At 33.7% G+C, this 23,731-nt stretch overlaps 1 protein-coding gene across 1 annotated transcript in view; it reads left to right on the top strand.

Moving 5' to 3' along the window:
* The window catches only part of Cth (Cystathionine gamma-lyase), a 155,088-nt gene that overhangs the window by 48,427 nt on the left and 82,930 nt on the right, over nt 1-23,731 (top strand). The window contains exons 2-4 of the mRNA XM_073979051.1: nt 13,910-14,106; nt 14,168-14,258; nt 14,313-14,580. Of these exons, the coding sequence (XP_073835152.1) occupies nt 13,910-14,106; nt 14,168-14,258; nt 14,313-14,580 (556 nt within the window). The remainder of the gene's footprint in view (nt 1-13,909; nt 14,107-14,167; nt 14,259-14,312; nt 14,581-23,731) is intronic.

The raw sequence follows: 23,731 nt of genomic DNA, 5'->3' as shown, positions 1-23,731 counted from the left end.
GTGCGTTTGTTTTTTAGAACAGTTATATCTCAAGAATGGTTCATTCTAAGAAAAAAATTGTAAGGGTCAAACTTGTAGATAAATTTCTGTCTACAATATTTACTTTAGTCACTTTTTGATTAGATCAACCGTTTTCAAAAAATAAATCCGAAAACCTAAAACCCTTAAATTTTGACCTTTGATCCCGAATAATTTTTTTTGCACACATGGGATCGATGGGGACTTTTAGGACGTTACTTCTAATGGCAAACCCTAGCTCTCCACCAAAATTCAGCTTTGTGGGAATTTTTGCTATTTCAATGTCTATTTTGACCGGACTACACGAGTAAATCGAATGCCAATTGTACAAATTAGACCCGAAATATATGATTTTTAGAAATTTGTTCGCACAAAATTTTCGTATTTGGATAAAGATTTCTCTGAAGCTGTGTAGGCTACATTCACGACACATATATCAAATAAGACAGAATCGTGAGTTCTTCATTCCTATATATGATTTTTGAAAAACCTGTTTGCGGAACGAAATTATAAGAAAAATTCAAATTAAAATCTGGCTTCAAAATGTCAGCATCATTTAATGGTAGACGCAGATCAAATTTTGAAAAGTTATAAATAGGTGGAATGATCCTTATTTAGCTGGCTTCTACTTTCACTTTGACAGGAAAATCGGGAAAAATGTTGTTTAATCACAAATCGAGAGAAAACAAAAAAATTCACGTTGGCTTCAACCCATTTTTACCCATTTTTTAACACAAATGTAGCCACAGCCAATATTTTTTGCCAAGTCTAAAAACATTTCATTTTATCCAAAAGCATTTAAATTGTACAATATACAACCACTATTCGCGGGTTATAAAGGGGTAAACCTTGGCTTCAACGATGTTAAATTTCCAATAATATTGCCCATATACCCTTACATATATTTCGGCAAGACCGACTAAAACTTTCAAACTTGTTTCTGTTGCTATTTTTCGATGTAAGATACAGCAGAATCAATATGAAATATACATTAAAAATACCTAAGTGAAAATAACGTATAAGCATATATGGTCCAAGTATAGAAAAAAGTTACGAATGGTGCATGTTTTATTAAATTTCAGTGGTATTTGAAATTACCCCCGGAGTCGGAGTCGTGGAAAAAACTGGCCTGGACTCCGCAGCCCTGGTGTGAACCATGAAATACTCTCTATTACAGAGAGTAATGTTTACAAAATAAATGAAATTTTCTGATCGCTACTATTATCATGGGTTTTCTCATTGTTGGAATGAAATTTATGATCACTTGTTTGTTTCACATACAATAGTTTATTTATTTATTTATTTTCAACATATTTTATAAATTAATTTATAAAATATATATGGCCTGTTCCCGTACTTTATAAAGTGGTAGAAGTCGTAAAAGTTGTAAAAGTCGTAAACGATTTTCATATAAATTTTGTGTACGGGAACGCAAAATGTGTAAAAGTGGTACAAATTGTAAAAACTTTTTAGTTCTGGAACAGAGCTATAATTTATATAATTCAATGGCATATAATTCGATTGAGATCAATGTAAAGTAACAATGTAAATAAAAATAATCTTAATACATACAATTAATATATATATATATAAGCATATGCATAGGTTTAGATTTAAACATCACGGATATTGTGAACCAAAAGCGCTGATCGAATAAAATGTAAGTGTTGTTTTGTGGAACAGTCAAGAATTTGCTCAATGTTTAGCTCAGATGCTGAAGACGGACATTCCACTAAAATATGGGATACAGTCAAGCAAACACCACAAACAGAACAAGGTAAAGGTTCGGTGTTTTCATAGTAATGGCGGGTATTAAATATGCCTTTCCCAACCCTAAGTCGAGCAAGGAAAATGCATTCACTTCTACTGAAGCAAGGATTGAATCGTTTTCTAGGAATTCTTGGATTGGAAAGTCCAAGAAAGGTAGAAGACGATTGCCAGTTCAAATACTGTTGTTTCTTTTGTAATAATTTAAAAACGCTCTGCAGGCTGAAAGCAAAACATGGCATCTCAGAAATAAGTAACAAATTCTGAGCATCTTTTGCTGTTCTATCTGCAAAGTCGTTTCCTTGAATACTCGAATGTGAAGGTATCCAGAAAATGCAAACATCACAACGACTTGGTATATTAATCATATCATTAAAGATTCCGCCTTTGTTTTTCTGGAGAGCTCTAGCTACTCCTAGATTGTCAACGCAAATTAGGGTTTTAATTTTATCTTTGGCATGATCTATATATAACAGTGCAAAACTCCGCTGTGAAAATGCCAGTACGATCTGGCAAGCGTGATTCGAATATAGGTATATAGCTTTCTTTTGATACCTGTTCCACAACAGAAAAGGATGTGGATTCTCCATTAAAGGATCCGTCAGTAAAAAATATCGTGCTCGGATTATAATTATTAATTTTTTCTTGCAATAGAGCTTGGTAGCAAATGTTGCTCATGTTGTCTTTTTTGTATCGACTCAATGATGTATCAATTGAAATGGTATTGGCACTCAGCGAGTTTTCAGTAGGTTTGGAGGGAAATGGAATTTCATAGGATGAAAAAAGATTAAAAATCTGATATACAGAAGTAGTACTTAATGCAATGTTTGTATTGACATGACTCCAAAAAATATCGTGAAGTCCATGCCAGCGTATTGTTAATGCTTTACTACCCAAACTAATGGAACGTTTTTCTAAAACGCACCGAAAGTCATGATATTTACCCTCTACATGTAAAGCTTCAAGGGGCGTTGAACGTAATAAACCAGTGGCAGTTCTGAAGCACTTGTTCATAGCAGTATTTAATTTCTTTTGGAAGTAAATCCATAAACTGTTATACAATGTGAAATTGTACCAACAACTAAGGATCTACAAATATCAATAGCTACTTCAATATGTGGTCCTTTTGTCTTAGAACAAATGAGACGTAGGAGGTTATTGATCTTGCCCAGTTTAGCCTGTAAACCGGTTATGTGGTCGTTCCGTGTCAAGTTTTTGGTGAAAGTAAGACCCAAGATTATCATGCGTTGTTGTACGTTTACTGTATGTTCGTTTAAACGAATAGAGGAATAATGACATCTTATTTTACGACATACATGGAGGCACTCTATTTTATTTGTTGGAACAACAGCACCAACCTTTTTAGACCAAGTTTGCACTACATTGTTGAAAGTATTTAAGTTATATTCAACAGTTTGTATATCACCGGAAGAGACTGCAAAAATATTGTCAGCAAATATTCCAACAAAATCAATACCTGGTATTTTTTCCAATGCTCTGCACAGCGAATTATCATATATATTATAAAGTATAACGGAGAGGGGCGATCCCTGAGGTATACCATTGTCGAGAGGTAAAGCATCAGAAAAATGTCCATCGACCTTTACAACCATTCGTCGATCTGTCAAAAATGATCGCAACAGCATTAAGAATTGATTTTGTACTCACCAACTATGGAGTTCGTTTAATATGCTAGTGAATACCACTCGATCAAAAGGCTTTTCCAAGTCTTCCGAAATTACTATACTGCGCTTTCTATGGTGTAAATTCTTTCGTAATGTAGATTCGAGGAGATGACATAGTGTGTGAACCCCGTGATGAGGAAAAAAGGCATGCAGAATAGCTGATAAACGAGTATTGGAAAATAGAAGAAGACGTCTTGATATAATTTTCTCAAGGACTTTTGAAAGAATAGGGAGCAGAGAGATGGGTCTATATCCATCCAACGTGCAAGGATACTTGCCTTGTTTTGGGATGGGACAAAGTATTGCCACTTTCCAGTCATGTGGGAAGATTCCTTTTTTTATAATGTTGTTGTAGAGTTTGCAAATACGTCTCTTTATTAAAAGTGGTGAAAAGTGGTATATGGTCCAAGTATAGAAAAAAGTTACGAATGGTGCATGTTTTATTAAATTTCAGTGGTATTTGAAATTACCCCCGGAGTCGGAGTCGTGGAAAAAACTGGCCTGGACTCCGCAGCCCTGGTGTGAACCATGAAATACTCTCTATTACAGAGAGTAATGTTTACAAAATAAATGAAATTTTCTGATCGCTACTATTATCATGGGTTTTCTCATTGTTGGAATGAAATTTATGATCACTTGTTTGTTTCACATACAATAGTTTATTTATTTATTTATTTTCAACATATTTTATAAATTAATTTATAAAATATATATGGCCTGTTCCCGTACTTTATAAAGTGGTAGAAGTCGTAAAAGTTGTAAAAGTCGTAAACGATTTTCATATAAATTTTGTGTACGGGAACGCAAAATGTGTAAAAGTGGTACAAATTGTAAAAACTTTTTAGTTCTGGAACAGAGCTATAATTTATATAATTCAATGGCATATAATTCGATTGAGATCAATGTAAAGTAACAATGTAAATAAAAATAATCTTAATACATACAATTAATATATATATATATAAGCATATGCATAGGTTTAGATTTAAACATCACGGATATTGTGAACCAAAAGCGCTGATCGAATAAAATGTAAGTGTTGTTTTGTGGAACAGTCAAGAATTTGCTCAATGTTTAGCTCAGATGCTGAAGACGGACATTCCACTAAAATATGGGATACAGTCAAGCAAACACCACAAACAGAACAAGGTAAAGGTTCGGTGTTTTCATAGTAATGGCGGGTATTAAATATGCCTTTCCCAACCCTAAGTCGAGCAAGGAAAATGCATTCACTTCTACTGAAGCAAGGATTGAATCGTTTTCTAGGAATTCTTGGATTGGAAAGTCCAAGAAAGGTAGAAGACGATTGCCAGTTCAAATACTGTTGTTTCTTTTGTAATAATTTAAAAACGCTCTGCAGGCTGAAAGCAAAACATGGCATCTCAGAAATAAGTAACAAATTCTGAGCATCTTTTGCTGTTCTATCTGCAAAGTCGTTTCCTTGAATACTCGAATGTGAAGGTATCCAGAAAATGCAAACATCACAACGACTTGGTATATTAATCATATCATTAAAGATTCCGCCTTTGTTTTTCTGGAGAGCTCTAGCTACTCCTAGATTGTCAACGCAAATTAGGGTTTTAATTTTATCTTTGGCATGATCTATATATAACAGTGCAAAACTCCGCTGTGAAAATGCCAGTACGATCTGGCAAGCGTGATTCGAATATAGGTATATAGCTTTCTTTTGATACCTGTTCCACAACAGAAAAGGATGTGGATTCTCCATTAAAGGATCCGTCAGTAAAAAATATCGTGCTCGGATTATAATTATTAATTTTTTCTTGCAATAGAGCTTGGTAGCAAATGTTGCTCATGTTGTCTTTTTTGTATCGACTCAATGATGTATCAATTGAAATGGTATTGGCACTCAGCGAGTTTTCAGTAGGTTTGGAGGGAAATGGAATTTCATAGGATGAAAAAAGATTAAAAATCTGATATACAGAAGTAGTACTTAATGCAATGTTTGTATTGACATGACTCCAAAAAATATCGTGAAGTCCATGCCAGCGTATTGTTAATGCTTTACTACCCAAACTAATGGAACGTTTTTCTAAAACGCACCGAAAGTCATGATATTTACCCTCTACATGTAAAGCTTCAAGGGGCGTTGAACGTAATAAACCAGTGGCAGTTCTGAAGCACTTGTTCATAGCAGTATTTAATTTCTTTTGGAAGTAAATCCATAAACTGTTATACAATGTGAAATTGTACCAACAACTAAGGATCTACAAATATCAATAGCTACTTCAATATGTGGTCCTTTTGTCTTAGAACAAATGAGACGTAGGAGGTTATTGATCTTGCCCAGTTTAGCCTGTAAACCGGTTATGTGGTCGTTCCGTGTCAAGTTTTTGGTGAAAGTAAGACCCAAGATTATCATGCGTTGTTGTACGTTTACTGTATGTTCGTTTAAACGAATAGAGGAATAATGACATCTTATTTTACGACATACATGGAGGCACTCTATTTTATTTGTTGGAACAACAGCACCAACCTTTTTAGACCAAGTTTGCACTACATTGTTGAAAGTATTTAAGTTATATTCAACAGTTTGTATATCACCGGAAGAGACTGCAAAAATATTGTCAGCAAATATTCCAACAAAATCAATACCTGGTATTTTTTCCAATGCTCTGCACAGCGAATTATCATATATATTATAAAGTATAACGGAGAGGGGCGATCCCTGAGGTATACCATTGTCGAGAGGTAAAGCATCAGAAAAATGTCCATCGACCTTTACAACCATTCGTCGATCTGTCAAAAATGATCGCAACAGCATTAAGAATTGATTTTGTACTCACCAACTATGGAGTTCGTTTAATATGCTAGTGAATACCACTCGATCAAAAGGCTTTTCCAAGTCTTCCGAAATTACTATACTGCGCTTTCTATGGTGTAAATTCTTTCGTAATGTAGATTCGAGGAGATGACATAGTGTGTGAACCCCGTGATGAGGAAAAAAGGCATGCAGAATAGCTGATAAACGAGTATTGGAAAATAGAAGAAGACGTCTTGATATAATTTTCTCAAGGACTTTTGAAAGAATAGGGAGCAGAGAGATGGGTCTATATCCATCCAACGTGCAAGGATACTTGCCTTGTTTTGGGATGGGACAAAGTATTGCCACTTTCCAGTCATGTGGGAAGATTCCTTTTTTTATAATGTTGTTGTAGAGTTTGCAAATACGTCTCTTTATTAAAAGTGGTGAATTCCGTAACATGGAATATGTTAATTTATCTAAGGAAGGCGTAGAACCTTTAAGAGAAGTTGGGGTTTCGTTAAGTTCGTGCATATCGATTAACTGTCTAAGAAAAAAGAAAGAAAAACATTGTTTAGTCGAGTATACCGAGTGCTCAAAAACAGAATCGGAACATATGGAGCTCCACATGGAAGAGAAAGCGTTTGCTATAGCTTTAGGGTGCGTAATGATTTCATTATTTGAATTTATGCTTGAAAACCTGATGAACTTTGGGTTTTTAATGTTATTTACCTTATTCCGCAGGTGCCGGACATCCATGGATAAGTTTAGGGAGTTGAGAAACCAGTTCCAAGTCTCGCCTTTTGCCTTTTTGCATTCCCTTTTTACCAAAGCACACTTCTTTCTATAGTTAATACAATTTTCTTTGCTCCTGACTCTCCGGAAAATCCTCCATGCTCGTTGCCTATCTCGAATCAAACTTGCCAAATCACTATTGAACCATACAGGTCTTCTTTTATCTTTTGGTTTACGGCTGATGGGAATGGATTCATTTGCTGATTTTCTAAGGAGTCGCTTTAATTGCGATGCTTCTTTGTTGACATTGTCGGGTTCAATATAGTCAGAATTGTACCTTAGTAATTTGGACTGAAAAAGAGACCAGTTAGCTTTTGTATCAAGGAAACGAGGAATAAATTTTTTGGCTGGGAGGGGAATGTCATTGGAAATGACGATTGGAAAGTGGTCACCAATATCGGGCAACGGTGAAGTTTTCCAAGATAATAAAGGGGCCAAATCCGAGTGGCACATTGAGACATCTATAGATGTTAAGGTATGACGAATGCTTAATAAAGTTGGGGGTCCGTCGTTAAGAATCACTAGTCCATTCGCATCTGCAAATTCTTCCCATATGTGCCCTCCTACAGAAGTGTTGGAGGAGCCCCATAATGTATTCTAAACATTTAGGTCACCCAGCAAAAGTGTTTGTCGGTCAGATTCAACGTTAATTCGTTTAACCATTTCGCTAGTTATTGAGACATCATATTCTTTGTATACATTTACTATGTGAAGTTGATAACCATAGTCTAAAAATAGTGATTGAAAAAGGAGATCTCCTGTAGAGTTAACAACATTTGCTACATTAATATTACTTTTAACTAAGATAGCTATTGCTGATTTCGAATACTGGTAATTTTTGTTGTGGTGATATGATATATAGCCTGGAAGATGTAAAAGGTGTTTGTTATGATCTGTTATATGCGTCTCTTGTAAAACTATGATACTGGGATTGTGTAAGGCTGTTAACATTTCAAGGGCAAATTTGTGAGAAATAAAACCTTGAATGTTCCACTGTAAAATAGTGATATTAGAATCTAAATCTATGATATTAATAATAAAAATTAAAATAGATTAATGTTGTGAAAACTCTTTTAGGATGACATAGATTCGTCAATGTCGTTGATGTCGTCGACTGCATCTCTTCTCGAATGTATTTTGGCTGATGTGGTTGGTGCTGTAAGTGAGTTTTCTGCTACTGTTTCGTTTGTTGTTTGTTGAAAATGCTGATGATGAATACTTTCTTTTGCTTTAATAATAGATAACCGTTTAATAACGTTTAATTTCTCCAATAGGTGGTCGTTATTGATGGTAATGTTTGATGAGTTGTTTCTAGTTTGCTGATTTGTTGTGTTGTAATAAGGAATATGCTTATTTGATTCATTTGTTTGTGTTGATGATGCTGGTTCTGTGTTTTGCTTTGTCAAAGTCGTGGCACATGATTTTGTGGTTGGCAAGGTGCATGATGATGATGATGGATTGTCAGAGTTTTGATTGGTGATTGTATTAGGCTGTGGTGAATTTGTTTCTGTTCCAGTCCCCTGTAGGGACTGTGGCTGATTTAAAGCTCACATAAAGCTAGCTTTTTTTTTAAACATAAGTGGCATTTTATCGATAATTTTGCCTTATGCCTAATTTTACAAGGCGATGAGCGCCTGAGTAGTCAGTATTGTCCAACGCCAGATAACTTTTCGACTGATAATAAACTAACTTTTTTTTGCCTATTTTTAGTCAGTTTAAAACATAATCTGAAAAAAAAAACAATTTTTGTTTCTGAGTGTTTTTTATTTTTGACTTTTCATATTCTCTCTCCCTCTCTTTGTCTCTCTCTCTCTCTCTTTTTTGTTAGAGAGAAGAAGGGGCAAATTTGTATATTTCCTTTGTGTTCCTTTTTAATTCCAGAATAATATGACTAATATGTACGAATATATTCAGTCCATCAACACTGTATTCTATAACTGGATGCTGCATTTATACGAAGAATATTAAGAAAAAGCAAGTGCGAATTATTTATACATTTGTGCCTTATTTCTTCGACAAACACAAATACTTTGCAGACGGTACATGTTTCTGTTTTCAGAGTGGTTAATCTCTGGATAACTTTTCGACTAACTTTATATTGGTCGAAAAGTTATCTGGACATGGACAATTGCCGAAATTTTTTTTCTGTTCAAAGTGGTTCATCTCTAGATAACTTTTTAGCCAGTTTTTAGTCAGTTTAAAAATTATCGATCTATTATCAATCATTTTATCAACTGGTTAATAAAAGTCCGACAGGGAATCGTTGTCATTGCTTGCAACTTTAGAGTAAAGTTGTTTTTTGGCGGGTGGTTTCATAAGGTGGCTTTCCGGGTCACTTCGGAAAATTTTCCAAGCCTCCCGAGCTGTGCATCTTTGTTTAATTTTATTTTATTTACAGATTTGTGGGTTATAAACGTTGGGCAAGTATTGTCGAACGAATTATGAGTCTCTACATTACAGTTTAGGCAGAACTTGCGGTTACATGTGTTGTGTGGTGGTGGCAGGCCACATTCCTTACAAACTTCCGTACCTTTGCAATGATTTTTTGAGTGACCTAACTTTTGGCATGTTTTGCACTTTAGTGGGTTAGGTATGTACTCTCGAACTGGTTTAGTACGCCAGCCGATGTCGATGAAGCTTGGTGGGTGTATTAAATAAAAGGTTATTACTGCTCCATCTGTGGCTACCAATGTGTTTCCTTCTAACATCATAAATTCCTTAATTTCCTTCTAACATCATAAATTTTCGAACACCTATTACATCAAATTCGGTGAGATCTTTGACTATTTCTTCTTCCGATATTGATTTAATTTTATCACAGAAAATTAATCCTTGTGAAGAGTTCAAAGTTGGGTGTGAAACTATTTTGACAGGAACTACATCAATATATTTAGCACCGAGGAATTTGTTAAAGGCTCTCAGGTTGTTGGCTTTGATGAGTAGATCTCCGCTTCTAAGTTCTGATACTTCAGAGTATTCGTGAGAAATGTGCTTAATACCTCGTCCAATCTGGAATACGTTGTATGATGCTAATGGTTTTACCTCTTCTAAAGCATCTGTACTTGCAGCTGAGGCAATTAGAAATCTTGGCACATCGTCATAGTTAGGTCTTTTTGTTGGCAGCGGCACAAAATCACTTGCTTCTAAACGAGATCTCTTATGGGCATGTGGTGTTTTTCGTTTATCTCGATCCGGATCAAGTACCGCGTACCGTGGGGGGTACACCCCGTTCATAATGATTTTTCAAGAACTCAGTCAATTGAAAAATTTCACACAGAAATATATCTAAATCAAGAAATTATTTGTTTTTTTAATGACAACAGTACACACGTGCTCTCGAAATAAATCAGCTGTTAGCGATCAAACGATGTTCGCTCATCAACCGTCAGATGAGAACTGACATACAATAGTTTATTGAAGTTATTTAATGCCGCTAATGTATTTTCTACTTGGTCTTTCTTTAATAATATAATAATAATTGTTCCACAAATATCCCAGACGGGACAAGTGAGACTTCTCTCATATCAATTAGTGCACCCCGATTCATATTAGCTCAATGAGAGTTGTAGAGAAGTTTCACATGGCTGAAATACTCAGGAAATATGTAGGTCCACGATTTCGTATAGGCCCCATAAAAAAGGACGCGTGACGCGTCGTCGTTTTAAGGAATTTTTAAGATATTTGGCCCATTTTACCGCCGAATTGGTTGTAATTTGGTATTTTGTATCTTCAGAGGCCAGAAAACATTCCTACCAAAGTTGGGTTATCTAGGTCCACGTTTTGGTATAGCCCCCACATAAGGCCCCTTATAAAGTTCGCGTCATTTTAATATATTTTAGATGTATTAGACCCATTTGACCAAAGAATCGGTTGTAACTTTGTATTTTGTGTTTCCAAAGGCTAAGAAACATTTCTACCATAAAATGTTTATATAGGTCCACGTGTTGATATAGCCCCCATAATACAATATCTCCTGATTTTCGATATTTTGAACGTTTTAGCCTCATTATCACAACGAGATGGCTGAAATTTGGTATTTAGTCTTCTTTAGGCGTATAAAACTTTCCCCCAGAAATTTGTAGGTATAGGTCCACGCCATCATATAGCCCCCATAGAACGGTACCAAACACGTGCAATGGTATAACTGTTTGTATCAACAAAACAGATATATCATACACATAACAGATATAATATGATATAAATGTGGGAATGAGTGTAACAGTTATGATATTGTTTGGGTTGTGTATACTCACAATAACATAACTGATAGAAACAGTTCTGTGTTGAATATGAACGAGTGAGAACTTTATTTGTTTTTTCGTTCTCAATTATCTGTTGTACAACAGATATTTTTCAAATACTACAGATACCAACAGATACTATAGGTGTAACAGGCTTGTGTGAATAGCTTCTAAGCAAAATTTCATAAAAAATAACATTTTTAAACATTTTTATTATTTAGGGGATAAATAAAATATTAAAGACATGAACTGTTACAACTGAACGCACAAATGTTTTTCTGGTTTCAGTGAGTGGAATGTACGAGGACTACTAGAAAAGCTTCCGACCTAATAATGAAAACGCGAATATTTATCAAAAATAGTTTTATTATATTCCAAATATTTATCACAAATAGTTTTGTTATATTCCAAAGCATTATCCAGCTTGATTTATACACTTTTTCACGCACATAAACCAATTGTTGAAGCGTTTTTTGTGGTTATTTCAAAACTAAATTTAAAATAACTTTAAACCAATTTATTTCCCGCAGGAAGTGTTAGCTTGTTACATTTTTAAATTGGTGTGATTAAATAAATGTACATTGATGATTAAAGAGAGAGAGTAACATATTTGCTTTCTATGGTTCGTTTAAACAAATACTTACATATTATATGTGCCTACAACATCCCGGAAGGGAGAATGGATACTTCTTCCATATCAATGAGTGCACAGCGATTCATATTGACACAATGATATGGGACCTACTTTTATCGCCGAGTCCGAACGGAGTATCTTACGACACAACTTGTAAATAAGTCTTCATTGCTGAAATACTCAGGCTACCACCGCCGAAAATGTTGGTGTTCTGGTCGGTGATTGACCTTAGGAGAATAATACCTTCAAAAGCCCTTAAAACTACGCGTCACTTTGTAAGGTAGGGGTTGGTCCAAGCTGATTGGACCTAACATACCGAAGTATTATCCATCTACATACTTCGGACATTAAATTAATTTCCACAGAAGTACAGTCATGGCTATATCGGTGTAGAAGAAGGCCGATAATGAACATATACACTTTATATTATCTTAAATTATTGTTTCGAGGAGTCACAAACAGAATGACAAACATAATATACCCTCCATTACAAATTTAATGATTTTGTTAATGGTTTTCATCATATAGAATTTGTTATTGATCCATGGAATGATTCTGAAGAAATTTAAAATTCACATTTTTGATTTGATTTGTAGTAATCGTTCCAGTAGCACCAGGTCAAACAGATTTTGTATCCTGACTTTCGGGTCAAATAAGTAATAGGTGCTTTATATGGGCATATCATTATTATGCGAATTTTAGGAACGCGATATCTTATAGAGAATTTTACGGTAGTTGTCTTTTGCTTTAGTCACTTTTTGGTAAGGCTTACAGTTTTTGAGATATATAAAAAAAACCAAAAATATGACCTATGTATGACAAAGATTTTAAGGACCTCATTCGTAATGACAAGTCCTACATCTCCAAAAAAATTCAGCTCTGTGGGAATTTTTCTATTTCAATACCTATTTTGTTTGGGCTACATACAATAAGTACTTATTGTATCACACCAATATCCATTTATATCAGTTTGTACAAACCAGATTTAAACAAATATGTTCCTTTTTTCTGTCTATACCAACTCATATCATACCTGTTTGAAAAAGTATCAGTATCAACTTGTAACTGAAACTACATTCTACATATCCATACTCACTCAATGTTGAAAAATGTCGGAACTGATATATCCAGTTGTATCTATGCAGGTGTTTAAACAGTACCTTCCGAATTTCGGTATTTTGAAGGTTGTGGCCACATTAATCCACCGAAATGGCTGAAATTTGTGGTGGAGGGTATAAAAAGCTCGGCCCGACCGAAATTAACGCTTTTCTTACTTGTTATTCCATCAGATTTTATAATTGCCAATTTCTTACCGCCTTTATACTAGTTCAATATTAAAATATGCTTGTTTACTTTCAAAAATTGTGTTGTTTGGGCCACTGTGTCTAATATAAACCAATTTCTCTCTCTCTCTCTTCTCACGTGTTCGTTTATGAGAGTTAATAAATTAATTCTAGCTTTTTGCTTCTTCCATATTCATATATCTCCTTTGTTCGTTTATGAGAGTTACTAAATGAATTCTTCTCGATATTTTAACGTCTGATACAGTCAATTCCCACTGCTATAACTAACTGAAAAGTTGTCTTTCTTGTTAGAAGAGAGCATTTCGGCCCAAGAGAAAATAACGTATTCCGCCATTTCAATATAAATAACAAATTTGAAAAGACTTTGGCAGTTTTTCTTATGCTTTCATTTTTGAATCGACATGCAGATGTTAGTTCTTAACTTATGTTGCATTTTTAATATTAAATAAAAAATTCAATTCCAAGTTTATGGGTTTTTGATGCAGAAGTCACTGTTGGTCGATTAATGATTAGTCATTTGCAGGTCGCAGCAGTTGTAAAACTTGCTTGCTATTTAAATAATTTCAATAATTTAGTTACTCAACGTCATACTTTTTTCAATAATTTATAATAAAAAAAGACCATTGACATGTTTTTCTTTTTTTGAAATTTAATTAAAACCTTTAAACAAAACTAAATTAACCAAGTAATTTTCTTTAAAGGGTTTTGAGTACTCTAGAAGTGGAAATCCTACTCGAAATGTTCTTGAAGAATGTTTAGCATCCCTTGATAATGGAAAGTACGGTTTGACATTTTCCTCGGGTTTAGGCGCTACAACAGCAGTTTTGACCATGCTTTCCAATGGCGATCACATTGTCATCGGTGATGATATTTATGGCGGTACCAACCGTTTGATCAGGCATGTATTTATAGTAATATTTGTATTATTTTTTTTTAATATTTACCTTTTTACGTTTTAGACAAGTAGCATCCAAATTTGGAATTGAAGCAACTTTTGCTGATCCAACAAATATTGAGGAATTCAAAGCAGCTATAAAACCAAATACTAAGGTAATTACATCTATAAAGTGATACAATCTATTACTGAATTTTGAACTGTTGCAGTTAGCATGGGTTGAAACTCCAACAAATCCCACGATGAAGGTGGTTGATATTGAAGCTCTTGGTGCAGCTGTACACGAATCTGGTGACATTATATTTGCGGTAGACAATACCTTCCTGACTTCGTATTTCCAGAGACCATTGGAATTGGGCGCTGACTTAGTATGTTATTCTCTTACTAAATATATGAATGGGCATACTGACGTTGTTATGGGTGCTGTCACCATGAACTCGGAATTGTTGTATAATCGCCTAAAGTTCCTACAAAACGGTTAGTATTAACGGTCCATTACCTAATAACGGATTTATGTTGTATATACGACTTCCAAATCAACGCATTAAGTTAAAAAAGGGTATGTCATGTCAAATATTATTCCATGGCCACTAACAAAAACAATAGCTATTAAGACCAAGGTTGGGAAGGTTCATGGGTCTAACGATTTCGAAACATCAGAAATCTTAATTCGCTCTCTTTGAAATTACGATAGATTGTTTTTTTCCTGGTTGGGGTAAACCAATTTGACCGATCCGTTTTATGCATTAATTTTAATTTCAGATTACTTTTTGGGTGTCTACACAAATGATTTTTGTTTATGTTGAGGGTAGGTGTTGAGGCATTATGGGGACGCGAACCACCCTACTGGCTAGTGATATACGGCTCCCAGTCCCCGTAAACTCCAGATATATAGTTAAGGTGTTTTATTTACATTCTCCTACCACTCATGCAGCTGTTAAGTGGAATCATACGCTTAACCAGTTTGTACATTACATAATTCACTTGAGAAACTTCACAGTGACATTTCTCAAGTTCAGTTTCCACATTGAATTGAAATTTCCGAGTTCACATTTGATATTCCATACAACTATGGTGGAACTTAGCTCGGATAGTTCTCAGGAATTAGGTCAGACGGCGCTTGTGCTGGTGACTATGGAAACATTTAGATGAACAGGTCAGCGGAAGAAGGACTAAGTATACATCCGTTTCCTTTTTTCTTTTTGTATTTTTTTTTTTTTTTTTTTTTTTTATTACTTAAGTCTATAGATACAAAATCCTTACAGACTAGACTACTAACTAATTATATACAAAAACTGAATTAATTTCAACCGTTAATGTAGAAACTATGTGTTAAGGTATATGATTAATTTTCTTTTTAATGACTCACGATTTTCAGACAGATCTATAAGATTATATAATTTGTTAAATTCAAGAAGGAGACGGCGGAGTGGATCGTTGTTTGCATAATCGGATGTAAAATAATTAATATGAAGAAGTGAGTAATTACGTGTGGGTCTAATAGGGGCATAAAAACGGATTCTGTTTAATAGAAAATCTGAAATTATTTTGCCATGAATTACGTTTAAAATAAAAGTTACATTTAGCATTGTCCGACGACTTTTTAATGTGGGCAATTTTATTAAGTTTAATCTATGCTCATATGAGGGTAAAGTTTGTGAATTCCAACCACGACCTCTCAGGCAAAACAAAAGAAACTGCTTTTGGACAGATTCAATGATCTTAGCATGAATAGGATATGCAGGGTTCCAAATAATAGATCCATACTCCAGATTGGAGCGAACAAAGGATATATACAATTGCTTTGTGACTAAGGGATCTAAGAATTCCTTACTCCAACGCTTAACAAATCCCAGGTTTTTATATGCTTTAGATGTGATCAAAGAGATGTGATCCTTGAAGTTCAACCTGTGGTCTAAAAGAATACCAAGGTCCTGAATGGAATCTATTTGTTCAACTTTAGAAAAATTCAAAAAATAGTTACTTTGTATCTTTCTAAGACGGAAAAATGACATATGTTTGCATTTTAAGGTGTTCAGTTCCAGTAAATTAATGTCACACCAGTTATAAAAATTGTCTAAATCAGATTGAAGTACTAACTGGCCTAATTCATGATTAAAAGAGTGGAAAATTTTAACGTCATCCGCGTACATTAACACTTTACAGTTTCTCACTACATTTGGCAAGTCATTGATAAACAATGTAAATAAGACTGGGCCAAGGTGGCTGCCTTGGGGAACTCCAGATTTCACATAAATTTTGTTAGAAATGGCACTACCCAATTTCACAGCTTGAATTCTGTTTGATAAGTATGATCCTATCCAATTTAACGACGATGTGGAGAAGCCCATAAGATATAGCTTCAACAATAGTAGTTTATGATTCACCTTATCGAACGCTTTACTAAAATCAGTGTAAATACAGTCCGTCTGAAACCGATTTCTGAATCCATCATTTACAATCGTTGTTAATTCTAAAAGATTTGTGATAGTGGATCTATTTTTCCGGAAGCCATGTTGGAAATTGGATAAAATCGATGAAACTCGAAATGATAAAACGTCGGTTATCATTTTTTCAAATAGTTTTGGAATTGCATTTAACTTAGCTATTCCTCTGTAATTGGATGCATCCGTTCTACTCCCCGACTTAAATAACGGAATAATGAAAGACTGTTTCCAAATTGAAGGAAAGTAACCAGTATTTATAGATTTATTGAACATGATAGAAAGAGGCAGAGCAAGATTTTCTGCACAATTTTTTAAAATACATGAAGGTATTCCGTCAGGGCCAGGAGTAGTAGAGTATTTTAAGTTTTTTAAATTACTTAAAACTGCAGACACGTCAACTGTTGGTAATTGTATAGGGGGATATTCAGGAATACAGTAGGGATAATGAAAGGAGTCAACGTGTGACTTATCACTATATGTCGTTTGGAAGAAAGATGCAAATATATTAGACATTCCTTCATCATCAGTTGCAACCATTGATTTGAATTTAAGTGTTTTGGGGATAACGTTAGAACGACGCTTACTATTTATAAATCCATAAAAGGATTTAGGATTGTGTATTAAATCGTTTTTTATTTTTGTTATATATTTTCCATAGAGTTGTTTGTTTAGTAAAGTATATTTCGATCTCATAACCGAATAATTAGTGAAATCGATAGGATTGCCAGTTTTTTTAAACATTTTGTATAGTTTATTTTTCTTATTTTTTACTTTCGATAATGTAGGAGAGTTCCATGGTGGGCCAGATTTACCAATGATTGATGTTTTCGGAACAGATTTAGACATCAAATTATTTAAAGTTTTGTAAAATATGTTGATCATCTCATCAAGGGAGGATACCGATTGAAAAAATGACCAATCTGTGGCATTTAACAAAGAATTTAATTGGGGATAATTAGTTCTGGTAAAACTATATTTAGGTAAATCTAAACATTTTTTGGCAGATTTATTTACAAAAAGAGCTGAGGTGACTTCTATTATTAAAGTAGGATGGTATTTATCCTCAGGTGTGACTAGAGGATCACATCTATGTAGTAGCATATCACGCGGATGACTGGAAAACACCAAGTCAAGGAGTTTATCTAAACAGTTATAAACATTATTAATTTGCGAGAGACCAAAGCTAAACAAAGGACTAAGGAATTGGTTGGTACGTTCATTAATTTGAATAGGTAAAATATCAATATTGTCACTAGTCTGAGCCCATATAATATTGGGTAAATTGAAATCGCCAAGTGATATTAAGATGTCGTTGGTTTTTGCTGATTGAAAAGTATAAAGGATAGATGAGATGTGTTTCATATATATTTCACTATCAGAACATGGAGGTACATACGAACAAGTTATATAAATTGATACGTTTTTTAAACTCACTTTAACAGCAACAATTTCTATATCACACGCTAAAGGCAAAGGAATTTGTTCAGATGAAAACTGGGAAGAAACTGCGATAAGGACTCCACCGCCTCTGCTTTTAATAGTATCAACGCGGTCATGTCTAAAGATCTGAAATTTATGACAAAGAATTTCGGTATCGAGTACACTGTTGTGAAGCCAAGTCTCAGTAAATGCAATTATATCAAAATTAAATTCAAAACTTTCGATAAAAAGGGATGATAATTTCGTGTTGAGTCCTCTAACATTTTGATATGCTATACTAATATCATTGACAGAAGGTATAATATTTAGTTTTTTGATTGAGATTTAGGTAAATAAGCAATATCTGATTTTGGGATTTCTTTAAAAATAAATTCATGAATTAAGGCTTTTTTAGGCCAAAAAGACGGATTTACAATGGCTTCAAAGTCATCTTCATCAACGGTTATTCTAAAGGAAACTTTATTACGTCTTGTGGCATATGTATATTTATATACTTTAATATAGAGATTTTTATTCATTTTGTCTCTTATATAACATGAAACGTCTTCTTCAGTTGTATCTGAGGAGAATCGACCAGCAAATATAGTCTTTTTAGGGACAACAACTTTCAATTCACGACCTTGGAATTTCGGAGACCTTGGAGTTGGAGATTTTGGTGTGTTCATCGGAGAATAGAATGCATTCGAACAAGACGGAGTGTCATCTATTGTTATTTTGTTATTATCAATTGTCGGCACAGTATTTGCAGTATTATTTAATGAAGAATCTTCAGTATTTAGGATGTTGATAGTAGGAAGAGGCAAACGATTTACTTCTTTGTTCAAATTTTGTGGAATGGTATCAGATGTTTTTTTTCTTTTGCGAGATGAATCGTCTGGGGAATGAAGAAATTGATCGAGGCATGTAGTTTTCTCCAACATTTCTTTGTACTTCATGAACCTATCAATCAATGAGTTTAACTCGAGACTGATATGATGGAATTCGGTGCGGGTATTCTTAAAAAATGAATAGAATTCAGCATCATAAGATCGGCATTTACGGCAGCACCAACGCAGGCCTTTATCTTCTCTTAAATTATCAACGGTTTTTGAGGATAACTCAATGCATTTTGAATGATAAGAATCAAGGCAAAGCCAACAGGTTACCATAAGGTCATTAAACGAAAGGTTTTTGCAATTAATCTGAGAACAACTCATATTGGTAGTTTGTTTATATTTTTTTGCGCGACACTGTAAAGTTGCAGGATCAAAAAAAAAGCTATTGGTGGTTATTTAGCGAGTTCAGCAACCAATCACAATATTAACAGTAGAGCTTTAGTGTATTCACGGTAACAGCAACAGCGAAAGAGAATTGGTATAGTGATTGATGACAGGTTAAAGCAAAAGCTATTGATACACTTTAGAAAGTTCTTGTTACGAAAACGAAGCACAAAGAAGAAACGCCGAATGAAAACAATAATTCCTTATATGTTAGTTGATAAATAACAAGCTAACAGCGCCAGAATAAGTATGCACTCGAAAACACTTCGACTTAGAGACACGACGTGAGTTTATTTTTCAGGTTGTTTATGCTAATATATGTTATGTTGCAATGTAAATTGACGATTTATTGGAGCGAGTCAAAAACCACGTCCGCACAGTTTGCCACACAGTTGTAGTCCTGAGTATAAATTCAAATCCGAATGAAAGTTATAAAGCAACCCATGGTGCAAGAAAGAAGGTGGTACAATAACACCAACTGATGTCTTCAATTGCTGTCAAAACATTTTATTAATCAAAAATAAATAACAAATATTTCGCTTATATAAAGAGTATATACAGTATGCAAAATGAATAAAATCGTTATTAATTCCATATTTTATGTGCAAATATGAAATAATTGATGGGAATTACCTTAACGAAGAAAGATTTGAGAATATCAAAACAAATTTTTAATTTATTCCGTCATTTAGGTATAGATGGCGCCTGTGTGGGTGGCAAAGTTCGTATTCGTACACCTATAAGCACTATATATTTGGAGTTTTTAAGGATTTTCAAAGCAAAATACCGCAGATTTTTGTTCTTTTCTACTTTTGGAATGCCTCTGCTATAGAAATATGTACAAATAACGGTAATTTTATTAAGAATTTTGCATGAATAAAAAGTCGGACGAATATTTGAAATAATTAAGAAAAAAGTGCTAAATATGATTAACTATTGCAATTTATTCCCGAATTTTGGACGAAAATAGCTAATAGCAGTCCTTCTGTAACAATATTCGAGGCCTAATATGAAAATAAATGTTGTCAGCATTTGGAAATGGGAAGAAACGTAATCCGGGCCTAGGTAAAGTAAACACATTTTTGGTTTTTACTTGGTGAAAATCGCAAGTTTCGTTACATATTTGACATTAAATGTATTGAAGTTTTAGAATACGGTTTCGAAAATCATTTTATGTCAAAAACTGTGAGAAATTATGAAGAAAAATGAAACTGTACAAGTTTTCATACTGTCCGCGTACGACTGAAATTCTACGCTTACTATGAACGAGGGTTATGGCTGCCAAAATTGGGAAAATAATGGTTTTTACTTCTTGAAAATTATATTTCTTTAACGAAGGATCCAAAATTAGTGCAAAAATGTCAAAAGAATGAAGTAAATTGTCCAGGAAAGAACGTGGGGTAACCTTTTGAAGAAATGCCTTATTTTCGGGGAAATGTTCATCCTTACAAAATTATTATTCCTCGTAATTTCCGATATATGTATCTTGACATGACCGTATTCTAAAACTTCAATACATTTAATGTCAAATATAAAACTAAACGTGCGATTTTCACCAAGTAAAAACCAAAAATATGTTTACTTTACCTAAGCTCGGATTACGTTTCTTTGAATTTCCAAACGCTGACAACATTTATTTTCATATTAGACCTCGAATATTTGCACAGAAGGACTGCTATTAGCTATTTTCGTCCAAAAATCGGGAATAAATTGGAATAGTTAATCACACTTTTTTCTTAATTATTTCAAATATTCGTCCGACTTTTTATTCATGCAAAATTTTTAATAAAATTACCGTTATTTGTACATATTTCTATAGCAGAGGCATTCCGAAAGAAGAAAATAACAAAAATCTGCGGTATTTGCTTTGAAAATCCTTAAAAACCCCAAATATATAGTGCTTATAGGTGTACGAATACGAATTTTGCCACCCACACAGGCGCCATCTATAAAAAAAAGAACTTTCTCAGAGAGTAAGGGGTTTTTATTCAAAACAAAGGAAGCAAACACGTTGTATTTTATTAAAAATAAAAAAGAAAATGAAACAAAAAAGTATTTTTCCACTTTACAAATTTGTTCTCCATAAAACAATACAATTAGACTATGTTATTTCCACAATAAAATTGTTTTTAATGTTCACAAACTTAAATCAACAAAAAACTAAAAACAGCTGATTGATTGTTTTCAGGAAGAAGAAGAGCTTGCAAGTGCTTGCTAGAAGAAATTTGTCCAGCAAGAATTTGCAAGCTCTCAGTGAAAGAACTGTCAAAATGTCTCTCTCGAATCGAGAGAGTAAGGGGTTTTTATTCAAAACAAAGGAAGCAAACACGTTGTATTTTATTAAAAATAAAAAAGAAAATGAAACAAAAAAGTATTTTTCCACTTTACAAATTTGTTCTCCATAAAACAATACAATTAGACTATGTTATTTCCACAATAAAATTGTTTTTAATGTTCACAAACTTAAATCAACAAAAAACTAAAAACAGCTGATTGATTGTTTTCAGGAAGAAGAAGAGCTTGCAAGTGCTTGCTAGAAGAAATTTGTCCAGCAAGAATTTGCAAGCTCTCAGTGAAAGAACTGTCAAAATGTCTCTCTCGAATCGCTCTCTTTTGCTGGTTTTTTGTGTTAACAGACGGCTTCCAGCAACAATTGGTACAAATTGTTACAAATTTTAGGGTAACCAGACACAGCTTATACCTAAATGACGGAATAAATTAAAAATTTGTTTTGTTATTCTCAAATCTTTCTTCGTTATGGTAATTCCCATCAATTATTTCATATTTGCACATAAAATATGGAATTAATAACGATTTTATTCATTTTTTAGAGGTGTACGAATATGAACTTTGCATACTGTATATTTCTACAAAATTTTTACTTAAACTTCGCGAAGAAAATTTACCATTTTCTTCTACCATATATGCGAACATATATGCGTTGCTACAACAACAACAACATTTTTATACTCTCCACCATAGTATGGAGGGTATATTAAGTTTGTCATTCCGTTTGTAACACATCGAACTAATCATTTGCGACCCTATAAAGTATATATATTCTTGATCAGGATAAAATTCTAAGACGATCTAGCAATGTCCGTCTGTCCGTCTGTTGTAATCACTCTAGCGTCCGCAATAATTGAGATAGAGTGCTGAAATTTTGCACGCGAGGGTCTTTTTTCCATAGGCAGGTCAAGTTCGAAGATGGGCTATGTCGGTCCACTCTTTGGTATAGCCCCCATATAACGGTACCTCCGGATTTGAGGTATTTTGACGATCTTCGCCACATTTGCAGACCGAATTAGCTATAATTTGGCACATTTTATTAATCAAAAATAAATAACAAATATTTCGCTTATATAAAGAGTATATACAGTATGCAAAATGAATAAAATCGTTATTAATTCCATATTTTATGTGCAAATATGAAATAATTGATGGGAATTACCTTAACGAAGAAAGATTTGAGAATATCAAAACAAATTTTTAATTTATTCCGTCATTTAGGTATAGATGGCGCCTGTGTGGGTGGCAAAGTTCGTATTCGTACACCTATAAGCACTATATATTTGGAGTTTTTAAGGATTTTCAAAGCAAAATACCGCAGATTTTTGTTCTTTTCTTCTTTTGGAATGCCTCTGCTATAGAAATATGTACAAATAACGGTAATTTTATTAAGAATTTTGCATGAATAAAAAGTCGGACGAATATTTGAAATAATTAAGAAAAAAGTGCTAAATATGATTAACTATTGCAATTTATTCCCGAATTTTGGACGAAAATAGCTAATAGCAGTCCTTCTGTAACAATATTCGAGGCCTAATATGAAAATAAATGTTGTCAGCATTTGGAAATGGGAAGAAACGTAATCCGGGCCTAGGTAAAGTAAACACATTTTTGGTTTTTACTTGGTGAAAATCGCAAGTTTCGTTACATATTTGACATTAAATGTATTGAAGTTTTAGAATACGGTTTCGAAAATCATTTTATGTCAAAAACTGTGAGAAATTATGAAGAAAAATGAAACTGTACAAGTTTTCATACTGTCCGCGTACGACTGAAATTCTACGCTTACTATGAACGAGGGTTATGGCTGCCAAAATTGGGAAAATAATGGTTTTTACTTCTTGAAAATTATATTTCTTTAACGAAGGATCCAAAATTAGTGCAAAAATGTCAAAAGAATGAAGTAAATTGTCCAGGAAAGAACGTGGGGTAACCTTTTGAAGAAATGCCTTATTTTCGGGGAAATGTTCATCCTTACAAAATTATTATTCCTCGTAATTTCCGATATATGTATCTTGACATGACCGTATTCTAAAACTTCAATACATTTAATGTCAAATATAAAACTAAACGTGCGATTTTCACCAAGTAAAAACCAAAAATATGTTTACTTTACCTAAGCTCGGATTACGTTTCTTTGAATTTCTAAACGCTGACAACATTTATTTTCATATTAGACCTCGAATATTTGCA

The sequence above is a fragment of the Musca autumnalis genome, unplaced genomic scaffold (assembly GCF_047663935.1).
Source record: "Musca autumnalis isolate F117 unplaced genomic scaffold, ASM4766393v1 scaffold_3, whole genome shotgun sequence".
Taxonomy (NCBI): domain Eukaryota; kingdom Metazoa; phylum Arthropoda; class Insecta; order Diptera; family Muscidae; genus Musca; species Musca autumnalis.
This window is presented reverse-complemented; position numbering and strand designations above follow the sequence as displayed.